Here is a 14950-nt window from a genome sequence, read left to right as displayed (position 1 = left end):
ACAACACTTTTCTGAGGCCCCTGGTACTTTTCCCCCGGACCTCTATTAAGTCCATTCTGAAATGACAAAGTATTATCTCCAACTAAAATTCATCCAGATAAAGTCATTTAAATAATCAATGTTATAACTAAAACAATATGGAATTCAAAACTGTAAAAATATAATTAGCAATTTGAGTTTGATTATCCATCTAAAAGAAAATTATTTAATTGATATCTTCTTTATTTTTCAAGATGGCAATGATGAGATCCATGAGATCCAAGGACTTTTTTCAATGATATTTTTTTTATAATTATCAAACTACAGTCATTAAGATAGGTGGTGTGTAAAAGTACAGTTATTAAAAACAATCTGACCTGATAGGGAGTAAAATATAAATGATCAAAGCGTGATTTTGACCTCTTTGCAAGAATTTTTTCTGCTGTATCCAATCTTGAGAGCTCTTCATTGGCACTCTCTCCACGTACCCTTTTCTCAAAATCAACCATGGTTAACTCCTCCACCTCAGATATTCTTCTTTTATTGAATAATACCAAACGTGTTATCAACGTTTCAGCATACTTTACCCATTCTTCTATTAAAAGTTTAAAAGGTAAACCTCTATTTAGTTCAGTCGTCAAAATGACTTTAAAGTAACCAAATCTTCAGTAGATGGTAGTTCAATTTTTTTATTAATTTGTCTCAAACTCTCTCAATTTGGAGAGTTACATTCAATGGACAACTCTTTAACCGTGTTGACAACTGTTGAAAATTCCCTTCCACAAATATAGGAATTCAATGGTAGATCACGAAATTTCTTCTCATTAAGCTTCTTCAGAAGCCTCCCTACACTCCGTACTTTGGTTCTAATATTGTCTTTATCCTTTCTCCGTTGCTCTTCCTCTGTTCCCAGTCTGTCCAATAAATTAGATGCAAAAACACAGATTAATTCGTCGTTTTTACATATCTCTTTTAACCCTGGATTCTTAGCCGTTTCTTTAAATTTGGAAAATAAATCAACTAGTTTGCCATCTGTTTCTGGAGAGTGTAAAACACTTTGAAGCATTATTCTACCATTTCTTAAAAAGTTTCTATTACTATTTTCTGGTTTAAAGGGGCAGGATTTAGAATGTATCCATAAAGAATCATCCTTAATGAATGCCAGGCAAAGTGTTATCCTTCATACATTCATCATCTTCAATGTTATCCTTCTTACAAACATCATCTTCGATTTTATCCTTCATACAATCATCTTCTTTAATGTTATCCTTCTTACAAACATCATCTTTAATGTTATCCTTCTTACAATCATCATCTTTAATGTTATCCTTCTTACAATCATCATCATCAATGTTATCCTTCTTACAATCATCATCTTTAATGTTATCCTTCTTACAATCATCATCTTTAATGTTGTCCTTCTTACAATCATCATCTTTAGTGTTATCCTTCTTACAATCATCATCATCAATGTTATCCTTCTTACAATCATCATCTTTAATGTTATCCTTCTTACAATCATCATCTTCAATGTTATCCTTCTTACAATCATCATCTTCAATGTTATCCTTCTTACAATCATCATCATCAATGTTATCTTTCTTACAATCATCATCTCCAATGTTATCCTTCTTACAAACATCATCATCAATGTTATCCTTCTTACAATCATCATCTTCAATGTTATCCTTCATCCAATCATCATCTTTAATGTTATCCTTCTTACAATCATCATCTTCACAATGTTATCCTTCATACAATCATCATCTTCAATATTATCCTTCTTACAAACATCATCTCCAATGTTATCCTTTATACAATCATCATCTTCAATGTTATCCTTTATACAATCATCATCTTCAATGTTATCCTTCATACAATCATCATCTTCAATATCATCCTTCTTACAAACATCATCTCCAATGTTATCCTTTATACAATCATCATCTTCAATGTTATCCTTTATACAATCATCATCTTCAATGTTATCCTTCATACAATCATCATCTTCAATATTATCCTTCTTACAAACATCATCTTCAATGTTATCCTTCTTACAATCATCTTCAATGTTATCCTTCATACAATCATCATCTTCAATATTATCCTTCTTACAAACATCATCTCCAATGTTATCCTCTAAATGGCTTGTAATAGAAATATCATTTTGTATAGAACTACAACCTGGATTAACATCTTCCTTTTTAATGCCGGGAAAACTTTTATCCTCTATGATTCTTGTATCACTATATTCTAATAATGCTTTTGAAAGATCTGTTTCAAACTTCTTTAACAAACATTTTTTTCTTTTCAGTTTCTCTGTAACATAAGAATCAAGAAACCATGATTATTCCATAGGCTTCACAGGCTTCATTTAATAAACAAACTATCATCATTAAATGATATTACCAAAATTTTGTTCATAAAACAATATTCACATATACCAGTTAGAGAAAAAGAAAACATGCTGATGTGATGATGGCAATTTGAAAACAAAACATTTACGATAAAAATCTATATCGGATATGAGTCAGTGTTTGGAGCACCTGTGTCCTTAAAGGGATTGTGTCCTCTAAAGTAAATATTTACTGTATGATCGTGCTCTCTTTCTGAGCTTTCCAGCGCACTAATGGATAGATTTTTTTTCTGAGTTGAACTGTTTGTTGGTAAATGCATTTTAAAGTTTGGAGAAATGAAGACACTTCACTTCCGATGCCGTCAGCTCCACTTCATTCAAAGCACTTCTGAAAGATCTTTCTGAGCTCTATGTTCAAGCTAATTTCAGAGGGCACCATCCCATCAAAGATAGCTTGCCGGGCAAGGTAATATACGCCCACTAGCAGCTTTGATTTTGAATAAAAATATTTAGCAGTACAGTAACAATCACCAGTATGAAATATTCAACCTTCAGTCATACACTTCTTTTTAAGTCTTTAGGGTGATACTGAATAATATTGAGTATGAGTTATTGCCCTTGTTCTTGAAAACGTGTTCAATTTTTTTAGCTCGTGAAAACTCTAGAAGGCAAATATTCAATCTTCAGCGCAGAACTGAATAATAGAACCAAGATTAGTCAAACTCCAGAAAGAATCATGCCTTTTAGTGTTTAAGAGCTAAATTTGAAAGCGTTTTCAAGAACAAGGGCAATAACTCATACTAAATATTATTCAGTATAACTTAAGGAGCTATTTGGCTATGCAAAAGAAAAGATTACAATATTTAAGAAAAAACAATTAATAATAAATTTTCAACATCAATGATCAAAAATATTGAAGAAGAAAAGTAGGCGACGGCCGCTGTCTAGGCAAAATTTCCCTCATTGCACACTGCATGGCGTATGCCCGTCTTCATTAGTCCGGTTGGTGCAGAAAAGTAGGACGTTAAACCTCATTTCATTTCATTTCCAAAGAGTTCTTCAAGTTCAAAATCTTATTAAAAGCTGATAAACAGTAATCAAGAAAACCCATCAAAAATAAAAAACTCACACGTATTCTTCATCCCAAAATCTAATTTCTTCATCTGTAACATAACCTGGCCACCACACTCCACCATCCAGTTTAACCCAAACTATTTCCTAAACAAAACAGATTGTTTGAAGCTTTAATATACTAGTTTGTTTTTTGTTTCACTAATTGACTAATTCACTAATTCCTCTGCAAATTTATTTTTTTCGGGAAGGGGAATGAGAATTTGAGGTTCAATTTCAGAAGGTGTTCCAATCTAACAGAATAGTGGTTTATCGGTATGCATTAAATGACCAAAATCTATTGGTCAAACACACACTAGATCTAAAGCCTAAAAAAGAACAGAACGTTTTAATAAAACAAGAAAATTAAATTAAAACCAACCTTTGAGAGTGCCATAATCTGCCAAAGTAGCACTAGGCTAGTAGACAATAGCAGAATTTCTTTTTAGGTCTACTTGAATTTCCGATTTATCTTTTCTTTTGTTTTTTTTGCTAGAATGCAAGATTTTAATCTTAAATACTTTGAAAACATAAGTTAAGAAGGTAATCAGGTGGTGTATAAATAATATCAAACACTAAAATTATTCCTACCATTTGATCCACAAAGTAAGGCTGAAGAACAACCAATGAACATGTGGCAAATAAATCCGTTCAGGCGGCAAAATATGTAACAATCCAGCATTTCAGATAAATCAAAAAAGGCAATGAACAAAAAACCACCGAATTCAACAGTATCAAGAACATCCAAATGGAAATCACTACAAAATGCTGAGACTTGAGAATGTTCAACCTCTTCGATTAAACCAATAAATCCAACAGGCATATCCATATCTTTTTCTTGTGACAAACAAAATGGCTCACGTACCCAGGATTCTAATTCTCATGGATCTAATCGACTGCTACAATTATCGGCTTTCGATCACCTACAGTTTGATCAAATTACTATGACATTTCTTTAAAAATAAAACTGAAATAGTTACCTTCACCTAGCCTAGGAATAATTTGCTCACCTTATAACTGTAACTTGTAACTTCTAGCGTCGTCACGAGATTGTAGCCTCGATAATCCAGTATCTGGGAGAAACCTCGATTTCACATTTTTCAGTTAAGGGTTGGACAAAGGGAGGTAACTGATTTCAAACATATAAAATTTCGATTTAAAACCCGTATTATGCACTACAGCATTTTTGACATGTGGGTGCGTCTAAAATCCAAATATACCTTTTTTAAATACGGGGTGTTTTATATGCCCCACAAATTTTCACTGCCCCACAGAAAAGATCATAAAACGAAATATGCCCCGCATAAACCACAGTTTCTAAGTATATTAGTTGTATAGTTATATACATGTGTCAGAAGTTGTATGGATATTGTTAAGGCAGACACCCTTGACATGTTCAGTCCACTTCAATTTTATCTAGTTTAAAACTGAAATTCTTAACCTTGGTTAAAGTGAGGCTGTGTTCATCACTGGTTTGTTTACTTTTGATTAGTATTTATTCTACCTGGAATGAAATAGACTAATCTTTATATTTTCAGTCATCCCTGTTTGCTACACTCTAATAACATTTTCTCACAGTACAAATAATATAATACAATATAAGTATAATTAATAAGTTGGATCCATCTTAATCTAGGATCTAACTGATATATAAAAACCTTAATTTTGACCAAATTGGAAATAAAACTATTCTGAAAATAATTTTTCACTCTTCGTAAATTCAATACCTTCAATTTTTTTTTTTTAAATGATAAACAATTAAAAACCGATGAGCTTTTATTTACAATATTATATGGTAACACTTTTTTTTTTCCTTTAGTTATTTTGCACCCTTCCTTTTTAGTTAATTACTTTGTCATCATCTTCATTAAACTAAGTCAGTTTTTTCGTCATGATATCAAATATCAGAATCATCGGTTATTTCCTCATCCAATTCTTTGAATGCACCCTTTGTAATTTCTTCCTCTGGGTCTAATCTAAACAGTTTATTCTGTCCTACACACATATCTTCCAACAAGAGATCGTCTACCATGCCATCCATGGCATTCGATATGCAGCACTTTATAAAATTACAAATTGTAATGTCTGCATCCAGTTCCTTCCACGCTTTCACTATCCACTCACACATTATATCCAATTTAACTTTTCTTCTAGCTCCTGCCTTGGTGTAAGTGTGATCGCTACTGGCCACTGTGACTTCACCTCCAATGGTTGAAGGATACTAGTTAAGCCACCAGATATGATAGCTAAATCTGTGGTTAGTTCTTCTTTCAGGATATCTTTCACCCCAGAACTTCCATGACAATGGAAGCATCTAAAACCAACAAGTATTTCTTCTTGAGTATGGCACCTGGTCGTTTACCCCAAACTGTCTTTAGCCAATCTGTGGTTAAGTTATCCATCCGCCCTTTCTCCTTGCAGCGTACATGATTCCAGGTGGAAAGTTGAGGCCCCTTGGTAAAGTCTTTCGATGGAAGATTACATATGGTGACAGCTTCCCTCCATCAGCCGTACAAGCCAACATCAGCGTAAATCTGTTTTTCTCATTGTCGTACTCAGATGGACTGTTTTATCAACTTTAGTAGTTATTGTTGAAGCTGACGGGAGATTAAACGTCATTGGTATTTGTTCAGTGTTACCAATCAGGTCATATTTGTTCTTCTTTCTCTGTTTAATGATGAACTTCTGAAATTCCAACAACTATTCTTCGTAATCGCTAGGTAATTTCTGGGAAATATTGGTTCTACTGTGTGAAAGGTGATTCCGGTTCACGAATTTATAAAACTATGAGGACATAGTCCTGAAAGGGGTCTTTATCATCATCTGTTTGTGGACCTTTAAAGCTTGAATTCTAACTTCAGTGGAAGGCACTTGATGGCCCTGTTATCTTCTATCTTCGATGCTGGTCACCACCTCAGCTTCAACTTCACGGAAAAAGGCACACTTGGACGCCACACATGAGCCTCAGCAAATGCAATTACATTCAGTTTCTCCTTTGTGGTGTACACAACAGGACGACCAGCCATTTTCAAATGATGTTAGATACAAGAAACAATAAGCAAATAGAGAAAGTGAGGATGAACTCATTCTAAACCCTACTATATATCTTATTCTGTTGATATGACTTCCACACATCAAATAACTACCACAATTATTCAAAAGCCCCAGAAAAATTAGCTCTGTTAATCTTTAATTCAGTTTGAGTTAACCTACCGTAATTGAATAATGCCGTGCCTTCAATGAAAGTGTGTATACATTTATCGATTTGTTTAGCCTTTCAAATCAACATGATCAGACATTACCCTTCAATTCTCAATAACAACTCAATTATACAAACATTAGCCTTTTAAGTTGTTTTTTTAAGAAATCCCAGAGAACAGAAAATTATTTTGGTACAGCCTTAATATAAAAGAGACGATATAATTTAATAATTAATAAGTTCAGTAAATCTAAAAATCATTGCCATAAATAATGTGCACCCTGCTCTGACCAAAAACTTTGAATAATGCAGACACCATGATATTGAGTGGCAACATCACATGTTCTTACCTTACTTTGGCCTACATCTTAACTTTCTGTATAATAAACAATAATGTTGTTCTGTACTATAGACCTTATTCATGCATTTAATGTGATTCAGTTTTTAGTGATACTTTCAGATTTTTTACCTTCACACATTTCCGAGAAAGTTCAGTTTTAAGCAAAATTTTAAGCTATTTCTTATATGCACACAAATATATTTTGGGTGTTTATTGTAATCACACTGGCAGTCAGACGGTCCGTTCACATTTGGGTTAGCTCACTCTACAGGCTACAATTCTTTACAGATTCTTTTGATTTTGAATTTGTGTGTCAATATCATTATGAAGATGATCAATTTTCGTGATGATCTGATAATTTTTCACCGAAAATATCTTGTCTGACTTTTCTCTTTATTAACTGTATTATGCAACAATTTATTATGGATTAACAGGGCTCCACTGTATTTACTTCATGGCCCATTCTTGATATTTAGTAGCTAATGAAATATTCATTATTATGGTTGTATTTTATTTTACAGGAGGTGTTAGTAAATGGTGTATTTGTTCCAACAATTGATCTTTTTTCTGATCCTGATTATATTAACCAATATATAGCATGGTTGGTGAGTTCACGTTGTATTCTCATCTAATAAATCAGCTTAATTAATATGTTTAATTGTATGAAATGGAGGATTTGACTCATACTAAAAGTACAGGCCTAGTGGGTACAAGTGTAGTTGATGTTGAACAATTATACCACTCTTAGATAATTGCAGAAATTTAAACCTTGAACAATCAACATTAGCAAAAGTAGATACTTCTTAATTTAGAATATTTCAACTGACAGAAACAGTTTTTAATTCAAATATAAAATTAGAATATTTAGTTGTGGGACTTTTTATTTACAAAATGTCAAATTTTTTTTTTTTGATTTTTACACACCTTCCCGTGCTTAGTCTACAGTAGTTGCAGCAACCTTTCAACTTTCATGGACTTTCTATGTAGGCGACGATGTGCGAAAATGTAAAAAGGAACTTTTTTGCAAAACCAAAAGTGCCACAATTAATATGTGCAAAAATAGATAATTGGCTCTAGAAGTCATATTATTGGGTCGATTTTCTTTGGGTTTGCATTTTTGGAATCTACTGGCAAAATCTGAAATTTGAATTTTTTTTGCCAAATTTTACATTTTTTTTGCTTTTTGTCTGATTAATCTAAAAAAAATTGAGCAAAGACAGTTCAAGAAAGGTCAGAAATATTTATGCTGATAGGTAGACAAAGTTATGACAAAAAAACGAAGAAAAAATTGTGAAACTTTCGCCGCCATTTTGATTTTTCTGAAATGATTTGATTTTTATTCAGACAGAACGGCTTATCTGATTTCAATGATTTTGGTGTCGAATGAAAAAGATTAAAAAAAAAAACGTGACTTGATTTTGCTTTTTTGGAACTTCCGGTTGAAATTTTTCATAGTTTGAAGGGTCATATCTCGTTGTCTTGACCTTTGATGACCTTGACCTTTATTAGGTTAAAGGTCATTGACCTTGGCTATCAGTTAATGCTTTGACATTTGACCTTGACATGTACTTCCGGTTTTATAGCTGTCCAAAAACAGCCAAATTCGCAACTGCTCTAGCACGTGACCTAATTAACCTAGAGGGTTAATTTTTCTGGATTCTTAATGTGCTTTTCATGCTCTTTCAAATGATTTATAACAATGGTTTTTTGAAGCAAAATTGAAATTTGTGATTTTTTCAAATTTGAATGATTTCTTTACAATATTTGAGTCTCTTTGAGCTTGGTGTATGTATATCTTGTGACCATTTTGAACCTTGAAATTTGGAACACTACTAGACATTTTGAATATGAATTCACTTATGACAAAGAAATTGAGGTGGGCGTGGCACATCCGTGTTGAATTACCAATGGTTAACATTTAGGGGCATATAGGTATAGTATAGGATACATTTGTTCAAAAAGGGACTTCTAAGCTCAGTTGCTTCAGCTTTATAGTTCTAAAAAAGGAACAGGTTTTTAAATTTCCATATTTTCAATGTTTGATTTTGACCTTTGTTGACTTTTGTTGACTTTTGTTATCTTTTGTCCAGTATAATGTAGAACCTTGAAATTTGAAATTTGGTACACAACATAACATTTTGAATATCAATTAACTTATGTCAAATAAATGAGGTGGGCGTGGCACATCCGGGTTAAATTACTCATTATTGACATTTTTGGCCAGAGGCATAACTCATATTTTGAGCCACGTTGTCTTAGAAGTTCAGTTGTTTCAGCTTCATACTTCAAAAAAAGGAACAGGTTTTGGGAAATTCAAAATTTTCAATATTTGACCTTGACTTTTGTAAGATCAAACGTCATTGGCATTGGCTATATATTTATACTTTTATATTTGCTGTCTTATGTCAACTTCCGGTTTTATAGTCGTGTGCAATTTGAAATTTTGATGACTTATATCTCTTGACCTTTTTAGATCTTCTCCTTTACAAGATCAAAGGTCATTGACCTTGGCTATCTGCTGATACTTTCATTTGTGAGGCCTGGCATCTACTTCCGGTATCAGAATCTTCTAAAAAATGAAAATTTCTCAACTTTAGACTGTTCTTGCACTTGACCTAATTATCGTCGAAGGTTGATTTTTTTCGGGGTTTGCAATTTGCTACAGTAGCAAAGTCTCACTCTGTGCCATGTGTATTTGAATCTCATAACTCTTCAATTTTTGAATAATTTTGAAGAAACCTTTCGCTTTGCCTACAAATTTGTTAAATAACATTTTACTCAAAGCAATAAATTGACCTTTTTTTTAGAATTTTTATACCCAATTCATGATTTTAAAAAGAAATTTATAAACTGAAATATCTTGAGTTCTTTCATTGTTTATTCTAGTGTCAAATTGAGTCATTTACTAAAGAAAGTTTTTTATCTGTGATTAAAAGTAGTGATTGTATGGATGAGTTGGAAGCTGTTAAATTAAAAGTTGAGGGTGATATGGCAAAATGGAGAGCCAAGGACGGTGGAGGACATGATGGTAAGTGTTAAAACACCAATTTATAGAGCAAGTGTATTTTTTAAAGTGTTGTATCAATTTATCCAGTTCAATTGATAGCCTCTGACAACAACAAGAAATTTTAATTTGTAGGAGCATGACTTCATAAAGGTTATTGTATCTACAAACATATTCCCAAAATAAGAACTAACCTTGACTATAACTATAAACAATGTTATCTAAAGAGGTTTTAGTTTGTAAATAAATACCAAGGTAATGGGGATCTGTATTGTATTTGTATATAATATATTCCTTAGAAACTCATTTCATGTTATAAACCTCTAGTGATGCCATTATATTTCATAAAATGCCTCTCATATAAAATCCTGAGGTAATTATCTATACTGACTCCAGAAGGCGTTATCAAAATATATAGTCTAGGTAGATACAAGTTCATGTTTGTTAACTCCAGTAGAGGCTATCTGGTGCAACTTGTGTTCGAGCAATGCATTGTAATCGGTTTTAAGGGGAACCTGGACGCTTTGGTTTACTTTCTCTGACAAAATACTGCAAAACTTTGCAGCACAAAGTTATGGTTGATAATGGAGAGAATCCAAGATTAATTGTCAAACGATAAAAGTTTAAGTCTAACTTACTGGTTGATGAACTGACAGAATCTTGAAGTTGAGCTGATGAGTTGTGGCCGTTATTTCCTTATCTTTCCAAACAAAAAAACCAACTAGTTTGAAAGTCAGATGAAAGACTTTCTATCAAGGTTTTATGATTTTTAAAAGCCTTTCCCTTGGAAAATCCCTCAGGATGGTGATTTGATATATCATAAAAACTCTCCACTGTGTTTTATTCTGTACTTATTTCAATTACAATTTCTCTATAAGTTCTTTGTTATAAAGTTATAAACTATAATTTAAAATTCTTGCTGCTGTCCATCTTATAATGTTCTTGTAAAATATATCTGTATACTCTTGTTTTGAAATGATATTTTTCAGATACGTTAGTGAAACAGAATTTAAATAGTTTAAGATTTGTGAAAGAAACCTATTTAAGTAGAATAAAACGGCTACAAGAAGGTCCTGTAGATAATGAGCTATTAACAGAGGTAGATAAGAACTCATTAAGTATAAATTAGTTACACAAGGCTTGAAGCACCTTGACAATTGAATTGGAAGTCAGCATTAATGACTTAAATTGTACCATTTCATTGTTGTTTTGATTGTGAGGCAAGTAGAACAGTAGTGAATATGGGTTGTGTATTTATTTTAAATGCATGGTTGCAAATCATTCAGATGATGTTCGTTATTGGGCAATTGTTTCATATTATATTCGTTCAAATACAATGATAAGTCTTAGGTTTCCACCAGTTCAGTAAAGCATAGAATATAGATATCACTCTTTACATTAATACAGTTACACTTTGCAGGCTGTAGCAAGAAAAAAATACTTTCCGTAAATCATAAAATTATGGAACTTATTGGACTGCTTGCAACACATAATAAATCAGTTAACAAATATAGTAATCTTAAATCACAATAACAAGAAGAATATTGAATATGTCTTAAAGAAACACTGTATGTTATGAATATTGATATTTTTGTATTTCTCTTTTCAGGAGTCTGAATTTTTAAAGTGTAACAATTTATATATATTAGATCTACATGATGTAATAGATAATAATATTGCTCTTCAAACATTCATTGGTAAGATACTACTCTTTATACACCACTTTCAGATCAATAGTTCTTGATTTTATTTCAACTCTTGATTTGATTTTATTTCAACATTTGAGAAAGTTTATTTTGATTTGATGTTGTTGAGTTATAATATATAAATTATAAATTGATGAGATAATAAAATATTTTCAGTACAATGTATTAATTGTAATCTTTACTATATATTCCTTACTATCAACACCAATACAAATAACCCCTGTTATATGTTGTTTCCAATGTAACTTAATGTTTTTGAGTGTATAACAGATATCTGAATGGAATGGTTATGACCATCACATCAAATCAAATAGCCTATCAAATTTTGAATTGGAGATCTCTGCTCTCTTATCATTAGAAAAAATTAAAAATTTAAGATGGGTTGATTTTTAGAAAGGTAACTAGACATAAAGTAGGTTTGTTTGAAGACCATCTATTGTTAACTAACTTCTGGGTATTCAGAGTAAAACAACCCAATGGTGGAAGTTGCTTCTTGGCTAATCTTAGCTAATCTTGGCTATAAACTCTCTGCTACAGCTCTAATACTTAAATCCTGAAATGAAAAGTGTTTTTTAGACCCAAAATAACTGTATGACTTCAGATTAAACCTGGCTATATGTTACTTTAAGTTGATTGAATGATTAGTCTATTTTGTAATAAACAATTAAAATTCTGAATTTTTTTAACAACAGAGTTGTTGAGATTATTATACAATGTCATAGTTATTGACAAAAGTTAAACTTTTTTTTTACATTATTTTTACGCTCATTGTAAATTGTTCCACTTTAAAGGTCATGGGTCTGAATATTTTTTTTAAAAAGAAGTTGTGTTTTTTCATTATAAGAAGAATTCCCTACAGGAATAGATTAGAGTACAATTTTATTTTTAGAATTCATGACAAGTAAAGGTAGTCAGCAGATTTTATTCTTTTATTTGAATGTTGAGGTAAGTTCTATTTCAATATTTTGTCCATTTTAAGATCCAATAGTTTAAAAATAATGGGGTGAGGTCGAAAACTTGTACATCACAGAACAAATTTCTCTGAATTTTGTAAGGCCCAAGTTGTCTATCTACCAGGCCAAGGAATCTGGTCCTACCTGTTCATGTGATATACAGATGGGATATCAATACATTTAATTAGGGCCATATATAAAATGTACTTTTCTATTGCTATGGTCTTCCTTTCTGTGTACAACCCTTCCCTTCCTACACCTTGACTGTATTGTTGTACCATGTTGGACACATACATATAAAAATGTATTGTAGAAGACAATAATGAAGTTCTGTACAATTTCTCACCATATAAAGTATTTAAGTAATTGTTTAACAGAATGTTTTGTGTAGCTTTTTATCAAAATAATGCTCCAAAACATCTTTCAATGAAGATTTTTTTAAAATTTTTAATTTTATAGCTTAAAGCAATAAATAACAATGACTAACAGAACAAACAATTAAACCAGTAACTAAGACTTGTGTATTTATTCATTTTAGGGATTTAGGACAGCAGCAGAACAACAGATATCTGAAGCCCTCAAGTCCAGTTCCAACAAAACACTAGAACCAGATTTACAATCATTACGCAGGGCTGCTATGATAATTTATGATCAGTATTTATCAGAGAAGGTAAACTATACATGTTTTATTAACACTGAACTCTTCAATCATATTATAGTTCATGTCATTCTTGTTATCATTCTTGTTATCATTCTTGTTATCATTCTTGTTATCATTCTTGTTATCCATCAATGCAAGTTTAAGAAATATTTGAATTTTTTCAGGCCACTATGAAAATAAAACTGCCATCAGATTTGGTCAAAACCACATTACAAAATATAAAGAATAGAGTGTTATCAGAAGATGTTTTTGATAATGTGCAGACACGGGTAAGTATACAGTTTATAACACCCACCTGTCATATTACCTGACATCTTGAACAACAGAAAGCGTAATAGTGCCAAACATATTTTTTTCAAATCCGACTTAGTAACTCGAAAATCTCTGACTTACTAACTTGAAAATCCGACTTACTAACTCGAAAATGTGCAACACATATTTTTTTTTTCAAATCCGACTCTTGAACTATAGAAATCAGATATTAATTATAATTATGTCAGAAATCAAGAATAAGAGACATACACATTGAATTTGTCATTTAGAAATAATTTAATCTACTTAATGGAAATGTAGACATATGATAAAGGCTACAGTTTTTATCCAATCTTGATGAAACTTGTTATGCATGTATATATTGATGAGATCTTAGTAAAGTTTGAATTTGATAATAATCGGATGAACTGTTTTAGAGTTATTGCTCTTAACTTGGTAGAAACACATCAAATTTGTTGAAAGTTGGTATACCTGATATATATTCATGCTGTACAAGTCTTATATGTAGGAGTATCTCATGCTGTACAAGTCTAATATGTAGGAGTATCTCATGCTGTACAAGTCTAATATGTGGGAATATCTCATTCTGTACAAGTCTAATATGTTGGAGTATATCATGCTGTACAAGTCTAATATGTAGGAGTATCTCATGCTGTACAAGTCTAATATGTGGGAATATCTCATTCTGTACAAGTCTAATATGTGGGAGTATATCATGCTGCACAAGTCTAATATGTGGGAGTATCTCATGCTGTACAAGTCTAATATGTGCGAGTATCAATTCTAATATGTGGGAGGTATTCTATGCTGTACAAGTCCAATATGTACGAGTATCTCATGCTGTACAAGTCTAATATGTACGAGTATCTCATGCTGTACAAGTCTAATATGTGCGAGTATTAATTCTAATATGTGGGAGGTATTCTATGCTGTACAAGTCTAATATGTACGAGTATCTCATGCTGTACAAGTCTAATATGTAGGAGTATCTCATGCTGTACAAGTCTAATATGTGGGAGTATATCATGCTGTACAAGTCTATATGTCAAGTATCTCATGCTTTACAAGTCTAATATGTGCGAGTATCTCTTGCTGTACAAGTCTAATATGTACGAGTATCTCATTCTGTACAAGTCTAATATGTACGAGTATCTCATGCTGTAGAAGTCTAATATGTAGGAGTATCTCATGCTGTACAAGTCTAATGTGTGGGACTATCTCATGCTTTACATGTCTAATATTTAGGAGTATCTCATGCTGTACAAGTCTAATATTTAGGACTATCTCATGCTGTACAAGTCTAATATGTGGGAGGTATTCTTTGCTGTACAAGTCTAATATGTGCAAGTATCTCATTCTGTACAAGTCT

The 14950-nt window shown here is 31.9% G+C and overlaps 3 protein-coding genes across 3 annotated transcripts in view; 2 read left to right on the top strand and 1 right to left on the bottom strand.

Moving 5' to 3' along the window:
- LOTGIDRAFT_173654 (hypothetical protein) overlaps nucleotides 1-292 on the top strand; it is a gene marked incomplete at both ends in the record, with an annotated part of 9448 nt that extends 9156 nt beyond the window's left edge. Inside the window, one exon of the mRNA XM_009051427.1 lies at nucleotides 234-292. Coding sequence (XP_009049675.1) covers nucleotides 234-292 — 59 coding nt within the window. The remainder of the gene's footprint in view (nucleotides 1-233) is intronic.
- Nucleotides 293-1130: 838 nt separating this feature from the next.
- Nucleotides 1131-4274, bottom strand: LOTGIDRAFT_173653 (hypothetical protein; the record flags this gene model as incomplete). The annotated part of the gene is made up of 3 exons (XM_009051426.1): nucleotides 1131-1667; nucleotides 1706-2298; nucleotides 4037-4274. The coding sequence occupies 3 exons, from the start codon at nucleotides 4272-4274 to the stop codon at nucleotides 1131-1133; spliced, it is 1368 nt and encodes a 455-aa protein (XP_009049674.1).
- A 1410-nt stretch (nucleotides 4275-5684) lies between these two features.
- Nucleotides 5685-14950, top strand: part of LOTGIDRAFT_173652 (hypothetical protein) — a gene marked incomplete at both ends in the record, with an annotated part of 18659 nt that continues 9393 nt past the window's right edge. The window contains 8 exons of the mRNA XM_009051425.1: nucleotides 5685-5702; nucleotides 7506-7589; nucleotides 9871-10012; nucleotides 10978-11087; nucleotides 11598-11685; nucleotides 12584-12639; nucleotides 13186-13317; nucleotides 13473-13577. Of these exons, the coding sequence (XP_009049673.1) occupies nucleotides 5685-5702; nucleotides 7506-7589; nucleotides 9871-10012; nucleotides 10978-11087; nucleotides 11598-11685; nucleotides 12584-12639; nucleotides 13186-13317; nucleotides 13473-13577 (735 nt within the window). The remainder of the gene's footprint in view (nucleotides 5703-7505; nucleotides 7590-9870; nucleotides 10013-10977; nucleotides 11088-11597; nucleotides 11686-12583; nucleotides 12640-13185; nucleotides 13318-13472; nucleotides 13578-14950) is intronic.

Source organism: Lottia gigantea (assembly GCF_000327385.1).
Source record: "Lottia gigantea unplaced genomic scaffold LOTGIsca_167, whole genome shotgun sequence".
In the NCBI taxonomy this organism is placed as follows: domain Eukaryota; kingdom Metazoa; phylum Mollusca; class Gastropoda; family Lottiidae; genus Lottia; species Lottia gigantea.
The sequence above is the reverse complement of the archived record's forward strand: the minus strand, read 5'-3'. Positions and strand labels throughout refer to the sequence as shown.